Consider the following 17,613-nt stretch of genomic DNA (forward strand, 5'->3'; position numbering starts at 1 on the left):
TTAATTATAAATTTAGGTGTTGTGTTCTAATGTAGTTTTGCTTATGTAAAGTCATAGAGCTCCAGAAACAGGAGCATTTGTTTTTTTTGTTTGATTTAACTCTGTCAGAAAATGGTAAAGTTGCGTGAAGAGAAGATTACCTCAGAGAACTGATAGTGCAATAAGGAGAAATGCAGAATTACATACATGAGAGAGAGAAAAAAGCCCTGGCCTTGTCCCTACGCCATGGAGGAGATTTAGTGGTCTTTAAGATGAATGCCACTGAGAAACATGGAGGTCCTGTAACATACCATTTTACAACATAAGACTTGGGAGTTTAAAGGGCTGGAGCTTTTGTGTAATACACATACATGTGTGTATTACACAGTCATACCTATAGTATTGCATATACATTCCCACACATGTAGAAACAATTTTGTGTTTAGTGCTGAAGATGACAAAGTTGGGCTATGAAGAATGTGTAGGTACAGTATTGTGTATTTGTTTGTGCTTGGATATATTGTAAAATGTTATGTACTTGAGATCTTTTTGTGGTTTGTCTAATATTTATAAAAGCTACTCTGGGAAGAATTCAGCTGAGTTTTTCATTGAAATACAAAATACCTGGAAGAGGGGAAATGTACCTGCAACTCAAGCCTTATCTTTGTACAGTGAACTTCACATTTCTCTGTCAACATTCTGATTGTTTTGTATATTGATATGGCAGGAATAGCTAATAAATACACACTGGGGAAAAAAGCACTCTGCAATGATGACATTTTATGGTAAAAGTATTGCTTAGTACTGGATGTCAACCTAAAGTTGCATTAATCCTATACAAACAAAATACGTATTTTTACAATATACCTTTTTTGGAACTGTTATCCTATGAAATGATAGAGTCTGTGGGACTGTTACAAATGGATGTTTTCTATAGCTGTTTTATTAATTGTTGCATACAGTGTGTGTTAGTCTTTAAAAGAAGATTTTGATGTAAAATATTTTGTTTGGACTCTGTATTTCTGTACATTTTAAAGAATATTCTAAAGTCACACAGTTTAATAAGGTCAGATACCAAATCATCTAGTTTGAGCTCCTCTAGATCACAGGCCATATACAACACGCAGCATTCTCGCTTTACGCTTGACAATATTTGGTTAATTTATCCTGCATTTGTCCATATATATGTTTGCATTCTATAGAGAAGGCCATTATATACCCTGTTATGGAGACAAGAAGTTGTAACTTTGTAGCTAAGGTAGTGTTGAGTTATGCACTTGAAATAAAGAACTCAGCTTTTTTATAGTAAGAATACAGTGTACACATCCCAAAATTATTGATTTTACTTAATGTATTTTCTAGAAGTTAAATGTTTTTGTTTCAGTTAATATTAAGTTTGCAGAAAGTCAGAAACAATAGTTCTGAGACGTGACTTGCCCCATTGCTTGTAGTAGATCCTAAGTCAGATACCACTGAGAAAATTTTAAATTGTGAAATTGTTTCTCTCCTTCATACTTCTGTGAGTAGTAAAGTATCTTATTATGAAGTTGTGCATTACCATTTCCAAAAATGAAGGTGTGCAAAGGAATAGTGGGTGGAGGGGTCAGATACGTAGCACAAAATATGTATAAAAAAAGTTGACACACAGAATCCTAGGGCTCTAAGAAACCACAGGTCGTCATCAAATCCAACCCCCTGCCCGCAGCAGGACCAACCCCACCTTATCAGCCCAGCCAGAACTTTGTCAAGCCAGGACGTAAAAATCTCAAGGGATGGAGATTCCACCACCTCTCTAGGTAAAGCATTCCCATGCTTCACCATTCTTCTAGTAAAACACTTTTTCTTCATATCCAACCTACCCTCTCCCACTGTAAGTTGAGAGCCTTGTTCCTTGTTCTGCCATCCTCTTCAGAATCCCCTTCAGGCAGTTGAAGGCTTATATCTAATACCCCCTCATGCTTCTCCGCTGCAAACTAAATAACCCCAAATCCTTCAGGCTCTCCTCATGGGTCATATGCTCCACCCCAACTGCCCTCCACTGGACCCTCTCTAATGCAGCCACACCCTTTCTATGCCATGGGCCCCAGAACTATACGCAATACTCCAGGGCTACATCTCCACTATAGAGGTTTGTTGGAATTCTGTTGCCAAAACCTGGCACGTCTGCCAACAGCATTCTGCCTCTCTGTGACAAGGAATAACGCCTTTGTCAATAGTTTGTTTAAAAAAAAAAACAAAAAAAACCCAGGATGGAATCTGGTTCACTGAGTGGCCCTGTTTGCTGAGCTTCCAGTTGGCTGTTCTCTCAAGAGTGGCTGGGCAGTCTGGACACACTCTGTCAACAGAGCAGATTGCTCTTTTATGTGCGAATGGGATGTGTCAGCACAAGTTACTGTTGGAAAATATCTTCCAGCAAAACTTTTATCAAGAGATCACTGTGGTGCTGACATACTCCAGATGTGCCCTCAGTGCCAGATACAGGAGAATAATGTTTCTAGCTCCTCCTAATGCACCCCAATATGCTGTTAGCCTTCTTGGCTAAAAGGGCACACTGTTGATTCAATCCAGCTTCTCATCCACTGTAATCCCCAAGTCCTTTTCTGCTGCACTGCTACTTAGCCCCTAGGCTGTAACAATGCTTGGGATGCTTCTGTTCCAAGTTGTCCTTGTTGAACTCACCAGATTTCAGAGACAGCAAAAAATGTTCAGAAGCAGGCAGTAAGCTTCAGAGGCAGCGAGCAAGATTCAGCAGAGGTGAGAGACGCCAGAGGCAGAGAGGGAGTTTCAGACACAAAGGCAGAGGTAGCAAGGCAGCTTCAGAAGTAGTTAAGGGGCTTCAGAGGCAGGCCAGGGACCTACAGCAAAAGTGAGACAGCTTCAGCGGCAGCAACGGAGCTTAAGAAGCAGCACTGCAACTTCAGAGGCAGAGAGAGCTTCAGCAGCAGTGAAATTCTGAAGGTTGGAAGGAGCTTCAGCGGCACTGAGAGAATATCAGTGGCAGCAGGACTTCAGAGCCAGTGAGCAGGCTTTAGAAGTGGTTAGGGAGCCCCAGAGAAAGTGAGGGATTTGCAGTTTCAAAGGGAGCAAGATACCGTTAAAGAGAGGTAGAGGTACTCAGTCAGTGAGGGAGCTTCAGAGGCAGCTAAGGAGCTTTGCAGCTCTCGCTCTGTAGTTTCTAATTATGGCCAGTTGGCTCACAATAGCTCTTGGCCTGCATTTGCAGCTAGTTCTCTCCCAAAATCTGCAACTGATTCACTGGCAAGCATTTAAGTTAGGTCTCCCTAGCTGGCGGTCTGTATTTGCAGCCAGTCTTCTCACTAACTTTTAATTTAGATAAGTTCTAGCCCTAACTCCCTACCTATATTTGCAGCTTGTTCACTTTGCAGCTACTTCTCTCACTAGCTTTTAATATAGGGCTGTTATCTTGCTAGCTCTCTACCTATATTCACAGGTAGGTCTCTTAATAGTGTTACAGCTCATTCTCTGGTTAGCTTTGCAAATAGTTCTTGCACCAGCTCTGTGCCTACATCCAGCATCCTTCCATCCAGTTTTCTCACTAACTTTGCAGCTAGTTCTCTCCCTCTTTTAATTTAGGTCATTTCTCTCTAGCTCCCTGCCTACATTTGCAGCTAATTCGCTCACTAGCTCTTAATTGGGTCAGTTCACTTACTAGCTCTCTGTCTCCATTTTTGTCTATTTCTCTCCCCAGCTTTGCAGCTAGTTCTCCTGCTGCCTTTTTAGGTCACTTTGCTGGCTAGCTAGCTACATTTGTAGCTTGTTCTCACATTAGCTTTGCAGATTGCCGGTTCTCTGTCTAGCTTTTAATTTGTCAGTGCTCTTGCTCGCTCTCTGCCTACATTTGCATCCCTTTCTCTTGCTAGCTTTGCAGTACTCCCTCTCGCTGCCTTTTAATTTAGGTCACTTGGCCTGCTAGCTCTCTGCCTACATTTGCAGTTCTCTCACTATTTTTTCAGCTAGTTCTCTGGCAGGCTTTTAATTTAGCTCAGTCTTTTGCTAGCTCTGTGTCTACATTTGCAGCCAATTCTCTCCCCAGGTTTGCAGCTGTTTCACTCGATGGCTGGGCAGGCAGTTGTCTTGCTAGACTTGCAACTAATACTCTTGTTAGATCAGTTCTTTCTCTAGCTCTCTGCCTAATTTGCAGCTAGTTCTGTCTAGCTTAGCAGTTACTCCTCTCACTACCTTTTAATTTAGGTCACTTTTTTCACTACCTCTGCCTCCATTTTGCATCTCTCTCTCTCTCTCACTAACTTTGCAGTTAGTTCTCTTGCTAACTTTTAATTTAGGTCTGTTGTTTTGCTATCTCTCTATCTACATTTGCAGGTAGTTCTCTCACTAGCTATGCAGATGTTTCTTTCACTAGGTTTGCAGCAAGTTCTCCAGCTTGTTCTTAATTTAGGTCACTTTTCTTGCTATCTCTCTGCTTATATTTGTAGTTAGTTCTTTATCTAGCTTTGCAATTAGTTCTCGTGCTAGCTTTTAATTTAGGTAAGTTGTCTGGCTAGCTCACTGCCTACATTTGCAGCTTGATATCTATTTGGCTTTACAGCTAACTCTTTCCCTAGCTTTGCATCTAGTTCTCTCTCTATTGCTTGAGAATGCAGGGGAGTAATCAGGGAAGAGAAAGCACAACTGGAACTGCAGCTAGCTGGAAGCATGAAGGATCACAAGACAGTTCTGCAGGCATGTTAATGATGATCACAGAAGGTGTGGGCCCCTACTGGATGGGGAAGGTTACCTTGTGACATGATGTGGGAAAAGGTGAAGTACTCAATGCTCTCTTTGCCTCTGTCTTCACAGACACAGTCAGCTCCCAGACTACTGCACTAGTTAATGCTGTATGGGAAGGAGGTGGACAGACCTCAGTGGGGAAAGAACAGGTTAAGAGCTATTTAGCAAAGCCAGATGCACACAAATCCATCGGTCCAGATTTAATACACCTACAGGTACTGAAGGAAGCTGGTGAATGCCATTCCAGAGCCTTTGGCCATTACCTGGGGAAACTCGTGGCGATTGGGAGAGGTCCCGATGACTGGAAAAAGGCAAATATAGCGCCCATCTTTAAAAAAGGTAAGAAGGCCAATCCAGGGAACTATAGGCTGCTCAGCCTTACCTCAGTGGCCTGAAAAATCACGGCAGGATCCTCAAGGAATCCATTTTGAAGCACTTGGAAAGTGATCAGGAATAGTCAATGTGGATTCACCAAGGGCAGAGATTAGCAACCTGTGGTTCCAGAGCTGCATGCAGCTCTTAAGGAGCGATTCCGGCTCCAGAGGCTGCGGCCACTTAAATCAAGATCTAAATTCAGTTGCCTGCAGTTAAGCCAACTGAATTTTGTTCTGTTGTTTAAGTGGCGGCAGCTGGAGCCGCTCAGCAGTTAGCTGTGGCAGGGAGCCTGGAAGATAAAGCCAGCTGGGCAGGGAGCCGCCCCATGTGGGCGGAAGTCTCAAGCTGGCAGGAGAGCAGCTGAGCTTGCCTCTGCCGGAGCACCAAAGCTACACTGAGAGGGAGCAGTGGCCACTGCTGCTGCAGAACTGTGCACACTGAGACAAGTTAAGCCTACAGGTGGGGGTGGGGGAAAAGGTTGGCGCTCATAGGTGCTAAGTCTGGGGATGGGGGGGCAGAGGCGGGTAAAGCCTGGAGATGGGGGTAACAACTTTCTAACTGGTACAAAGCGTGTGCGAGCTGTTCTTAAAACACTCTCTCTCTCTCTCTCTGTGCTTTTGTAAAGTTTCCTTTAGCAACTACACGCTGGTTGGCTGGGGAGCCCCTAGCAGGGGCACCTGTGTGAAACCTATTTATGACCCAGCCAACTCAGCACCTCACGTTTCTCTTTTGACCACTCATCTGGCTGTTCCAGTGTGTGGAGAAGTACTTCTTGCTACAGCTCTTTTCATGCAAACAGCTGTGGCGTAACCACTTGTTTTTTGTTCAGTTAGTCTCTGCTTTTTGTCAGGTAAGGAAGGTTTCTCCCTTTCTCCTCTTATTTTTCCCCTCTGGGAGTTAAGAAAATGAAAAACTCCCAGGGCTTTAAGCAAAGCTGTAAAGTCTATACCAACAAATGACCCTCACAACTCCTGTTTTAGTGTCTGGGTGAAGCTCAAAGGCTGTAGGGGCAAGGGTTTCAAGTCCCAGATGTGTAATGAGCATGTCTTTCAGCATGGGCACCTCCTCATGAAGTTGGCACTCCAACCACCATGGCAAGACTCCACACCTCCATCCTCAGCGCGTAGTACGCCGTTCTCAGCTGTGGGCGCAGCCTTCAGAATGGGCTCCACTCACCCAATGCTGCTGGTGCAGCACTGTTCCCACCTCACCACTGCGTGCCTCCAAGACACCCAAGTTGTCTGCACCATCTCTGTTGACAGCAGCATCCTTGGTGGTGGAGGAACCAGACACTCCCAGAGACCAAGATCCTTATGCCCCTGCCTCTGTCATGCACATTAAGCCCCATCCTCTTGGACAGTGCAGGTAGATCCTTCATCAACACCTGATACAGACCAGGCAGCCCAGAAACTCAGAAATGCTTAGCTCCCTGGCATGTACTGAGACCCTGCCCCCTCAACAGGTATTCAGGCATAAAGCCTGCACTTCTGACCATGCTAGTCCATCTCCCAATTTCCTCACTCCTCCAGCCTGCCAGGGATCCGAAGCATTGCTGTTTTAACTTGCAGTGTCAAACACCTTCCAGCCTTCTGATCCAGCTTGACATCAGCTTGTTCTCGGTCCAAGGCCTCAGCTGCAGGTGCATCTAATTTCAGCTCTTCAGAATGCTCTGCCTGCCACTCAGGCACTTGGCACCATGCCTCGCCAGTCCCAATGCTGTCTGACACTTGTCCTCTACACTGGAATCCGTCTAGTGCAGGTTGTGTCCTGACAATGTTCCCACTCAGGAACTCAGTCCTGTTTCCCTCCGCAGGACCCTTGCATGTCGGACTCTTGACATCTGCCTTTTGTGGCACCTAAGGCCTCGTTTCCTGGGCACTCTTGCTTCTTGTGCAGATCTCGATCTTGACGCAGGTCTCTGTCCCAGCACCCGTCCAGTTCCTGGCACCAGTTTCATTCCACATCGCTCCCTGTCTTAACACTGGTCTTGTTCTCCACCTCAATCTGATCCTGACATTGGCCTTATTCTCAATGCTATTATCCTTGACACCAGTCCCATCCTTCATGCCATGATACTTCTCAGCACGGATCTGGGGGGTCTGATGTCGCTCCCAGTGCTGGTCTCTGTACTTGCACCAGTTAAATTTTCCTCTTCCTGTCTCACTGCAGTGACCCTCTGCTCAATGTTGTTCTTTAAAGCACCGGTCCTGCTCTCCTCACTGCTTTCTCTCACCTCGTCAGTCTTGTCAGACCTCACGCACCAAGCCAGATGTTGGCTGTGCTCCTGCAGTAGCTCCTCCTTGGCTTCCTTGTTCACATTCTTCTGCCTCATTCCATGGCTTTGCAGTGTTGGACCCTCAAGGCCTGGAACAGGACTCTGATGCTGCACAGTGGCCTTCTGCCCGGTACCCTTTCTGGATGCCGTGGGCATATCAGGAATCACAGGCACAGCACTGTCTGGTTGGTCACATACAACATTGCCCTCAAAAGCCCAAGGCTACTGTTAGCTGCCCACCTCAGGACTATTGCCACCCTACTCTTCCTCAGGTGACATCTCCTGTACCTCCTTTCACAGTTCACCCTGCGCTGGTGGCAGCCCCCTTGGCATCTGACAGCTCCTCCCCAGACGAGGACAGGGCAGGTGCACTGGCTTTCAGAGAGTATAGGGTGCTCCAGGAGCTTCTCTGCCACATGGCCACCAGCCTTAATCTTCCATTGGAGGAAGTCGCTGAGTCGGTTGACCCCCACCAGTGACATTGTGGTCTCAAAGGTCCCTCCCATGTTGCACTTCCCTTCAACAAGACTATCATTACAGCTGCCTCTACTATTTGGCAGCTGCCGACCAACTGGTCGTGGGGTACAACACAAGTGTTTTGTGCCAGTGAAAGGTGGAGTACTTGTATGCTCACCCTCCACCCAGCTTCTTCGTGGTAGATGCTGTGAATGAGTGTCAAAGTAAACAGGCTCCATCCCCAAAGTCCAAATATACCAGAAACTTACACCTCTTCATATGAAAAGTCGATTTGAGTGGGCGGGGCTTATGCCTTGGGTGGCTAATCATCCTCAGCTGCTACAACTATGGCTCCTGGGCTGTGGCCCTCAAAAAGGATCTAAGGAAGAAGTACTCAGCCCTTACACAGGGGTGCATGGTGGCATCTTGCACCTGTTTGCAGGTGGCTCTTGTGGGCAACTCTGCAGCCTGCTATATTGCTTTGGGATAGCCATGCAGCAGGTGGCCTGGCTTTTACCATCAGGGTCCTTCGGCATGCACACACCAGCTATGCAGTGGAAACCATTTAAACCACAACTCAGCAATCAGTGCTCTTTTAACTTTGTGGTTGCTTGAACTTTTAGCAATACAAGGGCCATGACTGGCTCCTCTGGGGCTGGTCTGCAAAGTAGGTGCAGGAGCAGGTGGCATTCACCAGATGGACTCTGGCCAGGTTGGGACTGCTGCTCAAAGTCCTTGCTGATCCCCACTCAGCACATATTATTCATCAATGCCACACAAGCCTTCCCCACTCTGCCCTGCCGGGCTCTCTTCCAAGTTCCCCATCCCCATAGTCCACACATGCCTGTGGCTGCTGCATTGCTCCGTCTCCGCCCTCTCCAGGCATGGTTCTGCCCTCTGGCCCAGTCATATAAAGTTCAAACCTTTGCTGAGGTAAATAAAGTGTTCAAATGAAAATCCAAACAAGCCTGACTAATTTTTTTCTGCCCTCTTGAGGTACTTAAGTCATGTACTTCCACTTAAAATCCCTATCTCGCGGCTCCTGGACACAGCACTCTACTCTCCAGGAAATCTTTTTTGACTAATACCCTACTTTTTCAGATTAACCTTTTCTATAGAGGCAACCCCAAAGAGAGACAAGCTGTTGAGGCAGGAAACATTTAATAGGTCTGGGGGCAAAAAAGGTAGGGAGAGTTGGTTTAAAAAAAAAACAAAAAAAAAAAAAAACTATAAACTCACAAACAAATGTGCACAGTCACTGTCCTGAGAAGTGGCTAGCAGTGATGTTCAGTCACCTGTCACTGTTGACATGTTCATGTCTGCTAGCTATGATGCTTGATTGCACAACAATTCAGGATTTGAGTCCTACTGTAAAGTTAGTCAGATTTTACTGCATGATTTTTACTAATTTTTGACGTTGTTTTGTGGTATGGTTCCCAGCACCAAGGCTACAGGACGCTGCACAGGTGAACCACTCTCAGTTCCTTTTCACCCACCTTTGGCTTGAAGCAATGTCTCCTTTGTGCCTGTTCTCTGATATTGAGCTTTCTTTTCTCAGATAGGTAGTTACCTGATTAAGCTTTTACTGAGCCCTCTAAGATGGTGTGGCAAACTCCAGCTACCACACTGCCTACCTGCTAGTGGGAAGATTAAAAAGAATTACGTTCCAGCTAAGGGAAGTAGAGTATCAATTTCTCAGCAAGGGTCATATTCCTTAGTTGTGGAGGCCATCCCGTTAATAAACAAGGCACACTCTAGCACAAAGTCCACCCTGTATACAAAGAAGCACAAAAAAGATGATGATCATTTTGGTTATCAACCTCATGCGTCAGCCACATTTCAGTTCAAAAGACCAAACCAGCTGGTATTCATGGCCAAACATGACAGTTCTTTTATTGAGCATCTACCAGAAGCCATTGGGAGCAGTTTAGATCTATTGTAAAAGAGGGTCAGCTTTTGGCAAAGAGATTTCTTCAGCCTCCCTTGCACCATGGTCTGTTTCTACTGCCGTGGTCAGGAGAAGAGCATCTTGGCAACAGCTGTCCAGTTTTCTGAGAGAGTGTCCAAGTACGGTCAAAGATCTCCCTTTTGATAGTTGGAAGCACTTTGCAGACTTGATGGATAGAGCTCTCCACCCTAGGGCTAGGCAAAGTGTGCACTCTCCCTATAAGCTTCCCTCAGGGAAGCGGTTGAGCCTGCAATCCTTCGGGGTTCCTGGGAGGAGGGGTGCTGTCCAAACTCCCACCCATAGGTGCAGTGCCCCTTGGTTGAGTCAACACAGGGAAGACACTACTGGGAAGCACAGCACAGGGGCTGCCCATTCACCAAACTGTCAGGGGAGGCTAGTCCCTGGCCCCTCGCTTTCTGCCCTCCTCCTTTGCACGCAGCCACAGTTCATCCAGCACCTGGGAGGCACACCTGCCTCCTGCGCCAGCCCTGATGCTGGTTTTGGGGCTGGAAGCAGGAAGGATTTCATGGGTGGTGGTCAGGGAACAGAGGAGGTTAAAGGGGACAGGGATCAGATTGGATAAGGGACGGGGTCCCTTGAGGTCAGGGTGGGGGCTGGACTACGCCTGGATATTTAGAGAGGCACTGCCTCCCCCAACCTTTCTACCTTGCCCTCCATACAATTTCTGTGCCTGATGTGGCCCTCAGGTCAAAAAGTTTGCCTGCACCTGCACTAACACTGCTCCAGCACTCATCCAGTGGCTGTGAAGGCATCGCAGGGAGTGCACCTCCTCCCTGCTGCCTGGCCCCTTTTTCTGCACTCCTTGTCCGGCAGGGCTCGAGCCCAAGCACATGTGGTCTATGCCCCCATTGACTGCACCCAGGAGTTTGAGGTAGGGGTATTGCCATCTCTGTGTGCTGAGATGTGGATGGATGCAGTGACAGGTATGGGGGGGTGGGGAGGAACACAATGAGCAGGATGGTGGAAGAGTACAGGATGGGGACAAGGATGCTGAGTGCTCAAGTGATGCTAGTTCAGGAGTGGCCACATTTTTTGGCTCACATAACACTGAGTACAGAAACTGTAGGGAAGGCTGGGAGAGGCTGTGCCTCCTCAAACTGTCAGGTGTGGGGCTTGGCCTCCTACCTCCTGACCTCTGCGGACCCCTATCCCCCATAAAACCCCCATGGCTCCCCGCACTCTGATCAGCCCCAGGACGTCACTGCCCCCTCCTGCACACTGAACCCCTAATCTTTATCTGGGCCCCATAAAATCTAACTGCCCTGGCCCACCATGAAGAGTTAATAAGGCCCTGCTGTCCATTACCAGCCCCAGGCCTTTAAAACATTACTGCTTTCCAACTATCTAATGCCAATGGAATATGTTTTTCATTATTATATACCAGTTATATAAGCTTGCATTTTTGTATCTGAAGCTCTGTTTCATCTCCTAGTCATGTTTCTAACTTAGATCTAAACCAGAAGGATCAAGTTATCTAATTCACCCCTTTTCTCCCAACATAAAACCTGCAGATTTAGTTAGTTAGCATATTTCTCTGCTTCCAAACTACTCCAGGTGTTACATTTAAAGCTCTTAGAATTTCACAACTGAAGAACACACTGCACTAGAAACATTTCATCTGGCCTTGGCAGACAGTAATGCAGAATGGAATTTGAAATTTCAAAGACACAAGCTTTTGATAGCAAATATGGGCAAATAAATATGTAATAAGTGAGTAAATAAAAGCTGTTGCCAGGTAGAGCTGAATTTAGTTCAGACAGTGAACATAACATTTTAAGTGCTAACTTCACTTCTAAAGTACTATAATCTGTTGAATTTCCACAACCGCTCTATTTTCAAACAAGGGAGATGTTGAATTGCTGATACACTTTACATTTTAACTCATGGAAATCTGACTCATTTGAAACCATGGACCTTTCAAAAATTTGACATGAGGCTACCTCATTATTTCTTGACTCTAACAAATAGTCTTTGTACTGGATATTTTCCCTCTCCCTGTTGTCCTTAAAGAATTTATCCCAGCTGTCAGGTCTTTTTAGCAGGCTTCCTCCCACCCCACACCTCAAACTTCTAAGTGAAAGGTACACCAAAATGAGAACCCCTTTTGGCTGCCAAGTTTATCTCTAGTTCTTCATTTTTCTCTTTAAAGAGCAACCCCTTCCTAAATCCTGTATTCTTAGTTGTACACCTCTCCGCAGACTGTTCTCTGTGTCCTCTTGTGCAACCTACCCCCTCCTGTATTATCAGCATAGGCAGTCAATATGGAAAAGATTTTCCAAACTTAGAATATACGCTCCACTTCTAAAAAACATCTTCCTGTAATACAAGTCTACATATTGCTCCACTTTTTTAATGGAGGCAAGTTTCTTCTTCAGAACAATCTCCAATAACCTTTGCATGAAGTTCAAAGTTCCAGAATAGTCACACCATATTTTAGAACACTGGTGATCAAAATAATACATTAATATTGTTTAACACATTTTTTTAATACACAGACTTCACTGAAATAGGAAACAAGTGATCTATTGCTAAAATAGGATTTCAGACAAACATCTGTTTAGAAGTCCCGTTAATTATAGTTTTACTCAAACAAAAACAAGAGAGACAGTTTAATAATTTTCATGCAACATATGCAGTTGGATCTTAATCATGACACAGCAGAAACAGTAAAGGAATGTTGCACTAATCATAGACATTAGATTATATATAAAAATCCACCACATTTTACGTTATATAAAGTAAAGAATATCTTAAATACTTTTCCAAAATACTGCAGTAGCCAAGATAGTAATATGCCTGAGAAAGGCATAGGAATGTAATTTAGGAACCAAATATTTCCTTTAAAATCGTTGCACAAGACACAAGCAATATTCAACTTCACACACAGATTTTACAGAGTTTCTATGCAGTACCTTTACTTTTTTATCAAAGTAGCAAAAGTTAGAAATTTCTTTGTTTGGTAAACCTCTATTACATTTTCCTTGATTTTTACCTGTAGTAGCCATTTTATTTAAAAGAGGGAAGGTTTGGCACTTTTATACTGATGTCACCAATATTAATATTTCTTGGGATCTCTGGAAGATTCATATTCTTTACAGCTGACACAGCCCGGGCTGGGGCTCCTGCTAAACCAGCCTGTATACAGAAGTAAAGAAAAAATACAGCACAGGTGAAGCCTACTACAACAAGTGGTCCAGACAGATAACGCAAACATTTAAATTGTTCCCATGATTACAAGATCAGAAGAACCAGATGGGCGTTTGGGTTGAGATGAAATGGGTTTTCTGGAAATACTAAACCAGAAAGGAAAACAGTTCACACAAATTCTAAAATAAGGAAACATGCTATGTCAATCTGATAAAAAGTATACCAGAGCAGGGAAGGGACAGAGAAAACAAACCTAACTAAAATGCAGGTTGTAAACCCACCACACACAGATGATATATGCTGATGCTAACCTACTGTGATTAATTTGTGCTGATTCTAGGTATAGCCACTTACAGGACACATAACCATCTGAAACACCTGCAATGCCGGAGAGTACTGAGACATGAACAGTCAGTTTAATTTTATTAGCTTGGGTCAAGTCAACCATTAATATATTTTTAATTTTTGTTAATTTCCTCTGTTCTAGTCTTTAATCAGTTAAAGCCACCCATTTACTTTACAAATATATTAAACAACATTTTATAACTGATTTTAATCTAGTATAGCCATGTAGACAAAGTAGCCGCTACATCTACATACCAAAGGTTAGACCCCCAACTGCTGCAAACTGACATTGCTCTGTAAATTTTTAAAGCTACAACCAATTTATAGCAAACTAATGATCTGAACCCAGGTCTGTATGAGGAGAAAAAAATCCATACAACTTTTCATTTTAAATGCCTTTCAACTGCTACTTGTTTTCTTATGTTTTATATTCTAACATTTCTTTTATAAAAGTCATGACTTGAAGAAGATAACTTGGGAGCAAAGGCCCATATTTTTAGGACTGCACCAGCCACATCGAAAATTTATACAATCCAGTATTTCAACTGCACACAGTCACAGCAATAATTACATGTATAAATTACACGCATGAAATTCTGAAAAGCTGGGCCTAACATTTTCTGTGGCATGCAGAACAAAGGATGACTCATTTGAATTTCTTTTGCCCATTTACCAAAAATGCTAATTATCTCTTTTAATATTTAAGGAAGAAAAATGTTCACAGGTTGAGTCTTTTTATGCCAAATATTACTACTCTAAAGATATTTTCTATGTTCCAATGACAAGCTATCCCCCACTAAAAACAAGGATTTTAGCAGAAATGCTGACTAAATAATTTCCAACTCAGAGCCTTATAAGAAACAGAGAGCCTATCTCTATTATTATTTCTAAATACAAATTTCCTAATTGAAAAGCATAAAAAGCCATTTAAATATATAAACTAGGATCAAAGCACCATTGTATTTAATAGTGTACAAAAAACTAAGACATGTTAAATGCTAGTAAAATAACTCATTACACACAGACATGGTCAGATGCAGAACTTAAAAACAAGATTGAGACCATTACCAGAGAAAGTTGAACTGAATACGTAACTCCAGCTACGGGAATAGTGTTGTTGGAGTTATGTAACCCTAACGTACCTTACATCAAAGTTCTGCAGCAGCCCCACAGCAGGAAATCAATGGGAGAAATTCTCCCATCAACTTCCCTAACTTCTTCCCCAGTGGAGCACTGGGGGCTATGTTGGCACTATCAGTGGCTGATTTAGCAGGTCCTTACTAGACCTATTAAATCAGACCCCAGCAGATCACTCTCCAGGTAACTGAAGACAAACCCTTACTCTTGCTGAAACATAAGCAGAATTTCCAGTTAACAGCACACGAGACAGACCCAAAAGCAGCTAAAGAGTTCAACAGGCTGCTGCCTATTCTCACTGATACTTATTTTTAAAAAGTCTGCAAAACAGTTTTGAAAGCAAAAGGTATTTGGAAAGATACAGTTTTAAATTTAATATTCCCTATATTAAGAACATTAAAAAACTAACCTACTGAGGCTTAACTGCATTAGCTTTTTTTTCTTTTTACAGTTTACATGGAAATTTTCAAAATTAATGATCTTAGCAGTATTCTTGTACACCTACAATATATAGACTTGGGGGACTTAATGTAACTAACAAACTGCAAGAAAAACAAAGGATTAAGCCTTCAGAAATGGAAGGTATCTTAATATCTTATAAAATTAGTAAACACTGAATTCTGAGTAGGCAACATGGCTAAAAAAGAATGGCAGTCTTCTGGAGATAGCTGACTCATTCTTGCACATAATATTTTCTGTAATTAATTACTGCTCAAAGTACAGTCTCTGCATGTAATGCATGAAGTTAAAAGTTTCTAGTATTTACAATAATTGGGCTAAGGTGCACATGACATTAGTGGTATCAACTTACAGAGATGCACAACCCACCCCCGCGCCCAATATAACCATTCATTAGATATTGCTGAGCAGCTTTCCAGACAGGCTACTAAGTAAAACAGTATTTTCTCTCACTACTGCTCCTTTACAAGGTATAAAGTTGATCTAACATCACACAGAGCAGCCAAGCCATAGTACCATGACTTAAATGGTGCCCCACCACCACCCGGTGGTCTAAACTGTGCTAAGGTGCATGAAGTATCCCAGAACAGAGAAGGCACACAGCCATCTTGACGCTACTTCATGGGCTGAGGCACCATAGAGAGCCTCACATAAAAAGAATATCAGAAGTGCTGGGTCCTGACTTCCCTCTTTTAGCTGAAAGCTGCAATCACTGTTCTCAACTCCATGGGAGAGGAAGTCAAGACCTGGTATTACTAACATAAAACTCACAAGTGGAAATTAAAAAAACAAAAAACTGAGGCTCAGTTTATACAACATAAAAGTACTGTCAAGCACAGCACTTTTTAGTGGTTCCACCTTTAAAAACACAGTGCAATATAAAGTAATGAAAAACTGATTTTAGCGTCTCGAAACTGTTACTAGATACACAAATAATTGTTCAGAAAATGTTGGTATCTTGTAAACAATAAGAATTTCCTCCTCTAACCTGATTTCTCTCACTTTTAAAACAAGTAGTCGGCCACAGCAGAAAAATCATTCGAAAAATTCCAAGAATTGGACAATGTAAACTGTTTTCCATGTAGAAGATGCAAATGCTATTAAAGCAGCAACAAAAGCAATTGATTATATAATTCAAAACTTAAGCAATACAAAACCAGCAAAATAATATAAATGATGTGCATGGTCCATATAGACGGAAATGGGTGGCAATTTAAAACAGAAATGTCTTTCCACGACTAAAGATGAAGATCCTGTAGCCTAAATTAAGGTAGATTAGGATTTGGGCTGAAATGTACTTTAATTTAATGACGGATTTTTGTTGTTGTTCTTTTTTGAACAGACAAATAAAATAACTAGTCATTATTTTTACCTACCTGTAGCTATCGTCTTTGCGCAGCCCCTGACTCTTACACAATTGGGAATTATTTAAAATAACCATGAGTGACACCCCCCCCCTCAAAAAAAAATTAAAAATAAAAACCCACCTCTGACTAAACTTTATCTATAACAATTATGGTTTAGAATCAAAGAATATCCTTGGCAGGAGGACTAAGGCATTTCAGCTTGCCCCTTTTCTGCCTACTCATGAGGCTACGTCTACACTACATAATAAAGTCCAATTTATTAAAGTTGACTTTGTGACATTGGGTTTTATAAAATTGAAGTTGAGCATCCGCACCTCCTCACAAAGTCAACTTAGCGTGTCCCCACGAAATCACCAAAGTTCAACTATTGCAGCAGTGCATTGTGGGAACCTACCCCACAGTTCCCTCAGCCCCATTGCAGTCAGTTTTTTTTTTCCCACTGGTGCTTCATGGGAAAAAAATGCCCTGCAAGTGGTTGTGTGACATCCTCCCACACTGCTTTACTCTTATTCTCCTCCCTTTGTAAACAACCAACCATTTTTCAGAAGTCTCTTTCCCTGATGAAAGAAATTGTTTGTCTGCGTTACAGACCTTTTAACCAAACGCATGCTGACAGCACTCACTGTCATCTTCCCAGACTGCATTGTTCTCATCCTGCCCCCCGTTGAAAGCAAACGGCCTATTTACTGAAGAAAAAAAGGAAATGTAGTAAATCCAAGGGGAAAGAAAACTATGACTGAACCATGACAACAGGCTGCTCAGCTACTTTTCCTCTTGTGAAAGAATGCCAAACACTGGAAGAATCTGGATCCGTGTGAACAGGGAAAAACATAATATTATTCACAGAGAAGGAAAGTAGGGAATCCCAGGGGAAAGAAAGCCAAACAGGTTGTGGGCTTCAGAATCTGAAGCCCTCTTCACACGTGCTCTGGGAGCACACAGGTGATTGTGCCATGTCAACAGGTACCACGGTTTTCTGCTGGTGAAAGAACAACTTCCAGAAGGGAACCTTCAATCCCACTTTTTTAATCTATAAGCGTGGATTAAAACCAGACCACATGCAGAAAGGTAGGGATGGAATCAAGTCAACAGGTACCTCAGTGCTCCCCCTGGTAAAAAAAAAAAAAAAAAAATATGCAGCAAACAGGCCGCTGCTGAGACTCTGGCTCCCCTGAGCCACATGCTCTGGGACAGGAGAGTACTGGAAAAATGTCCATAGGCAGGGGGGTGGCAGCCCAAAAAATGTACGCTGCCCTCTGTGGGACAAACTCCCCCCATATTGTGTGCCTAGGTGGGATGGTGGGGAGACAGGCCCAAAAATTTACACTGCACTCTGTGGGGCAAACGCCCCCATT

General features: G+C 43.4%; 2 protein-coding genes across 2 annotated transcripts in view; one reads left to right on the plus strand and one right to left on the minus strand.

Annotated features, from left to right (window-relative positions):
* TMED7 (transmembrane p24 trafficking protein 7) overlaps positions 1-17,613 on the plus strand; it is a 304,389-nt gene that overhangs the window by 124,721 nt on the left and 162,055 nt on the right. The gene's annotated exons all lie outside the window — the stretch shown is intronic.
* AP3S1 (adaptor related protein complex 3 subunit sigma 1) overlaps positions 10,989-17,613 on the minus strand; it is a 56,744-nt gene continuing 50,119 nt past the window's right edge. The window contains exon 6 of the mRNA XM_074995187.1: positions 10,989-12,938. Within this exon, the coding sequence (XP_074851288.1) occupies positions 12,810-12,938 (129 nt within the window). The 3' untranslated portion in view covers positions 10,989-12,809. The remainder of the gene's footprint in view (positions 12,939-17,613) is intronic.

The sequence above is a fragment of the Carettochelys insculpta genome, chromosome 5 (genome assembly GCF_033958435.1).
Source record: "Carettochelys insculpta isolate YL-2023 chromosome 5, ASM3395843v1, whole genome shotgun sequence".
NCBI classification, from domain to species: Eukaryota; Metazoa; Chordata; order Testudines; family Carettochelyidae; genus Carettochelys; species Carettochelys insculpta.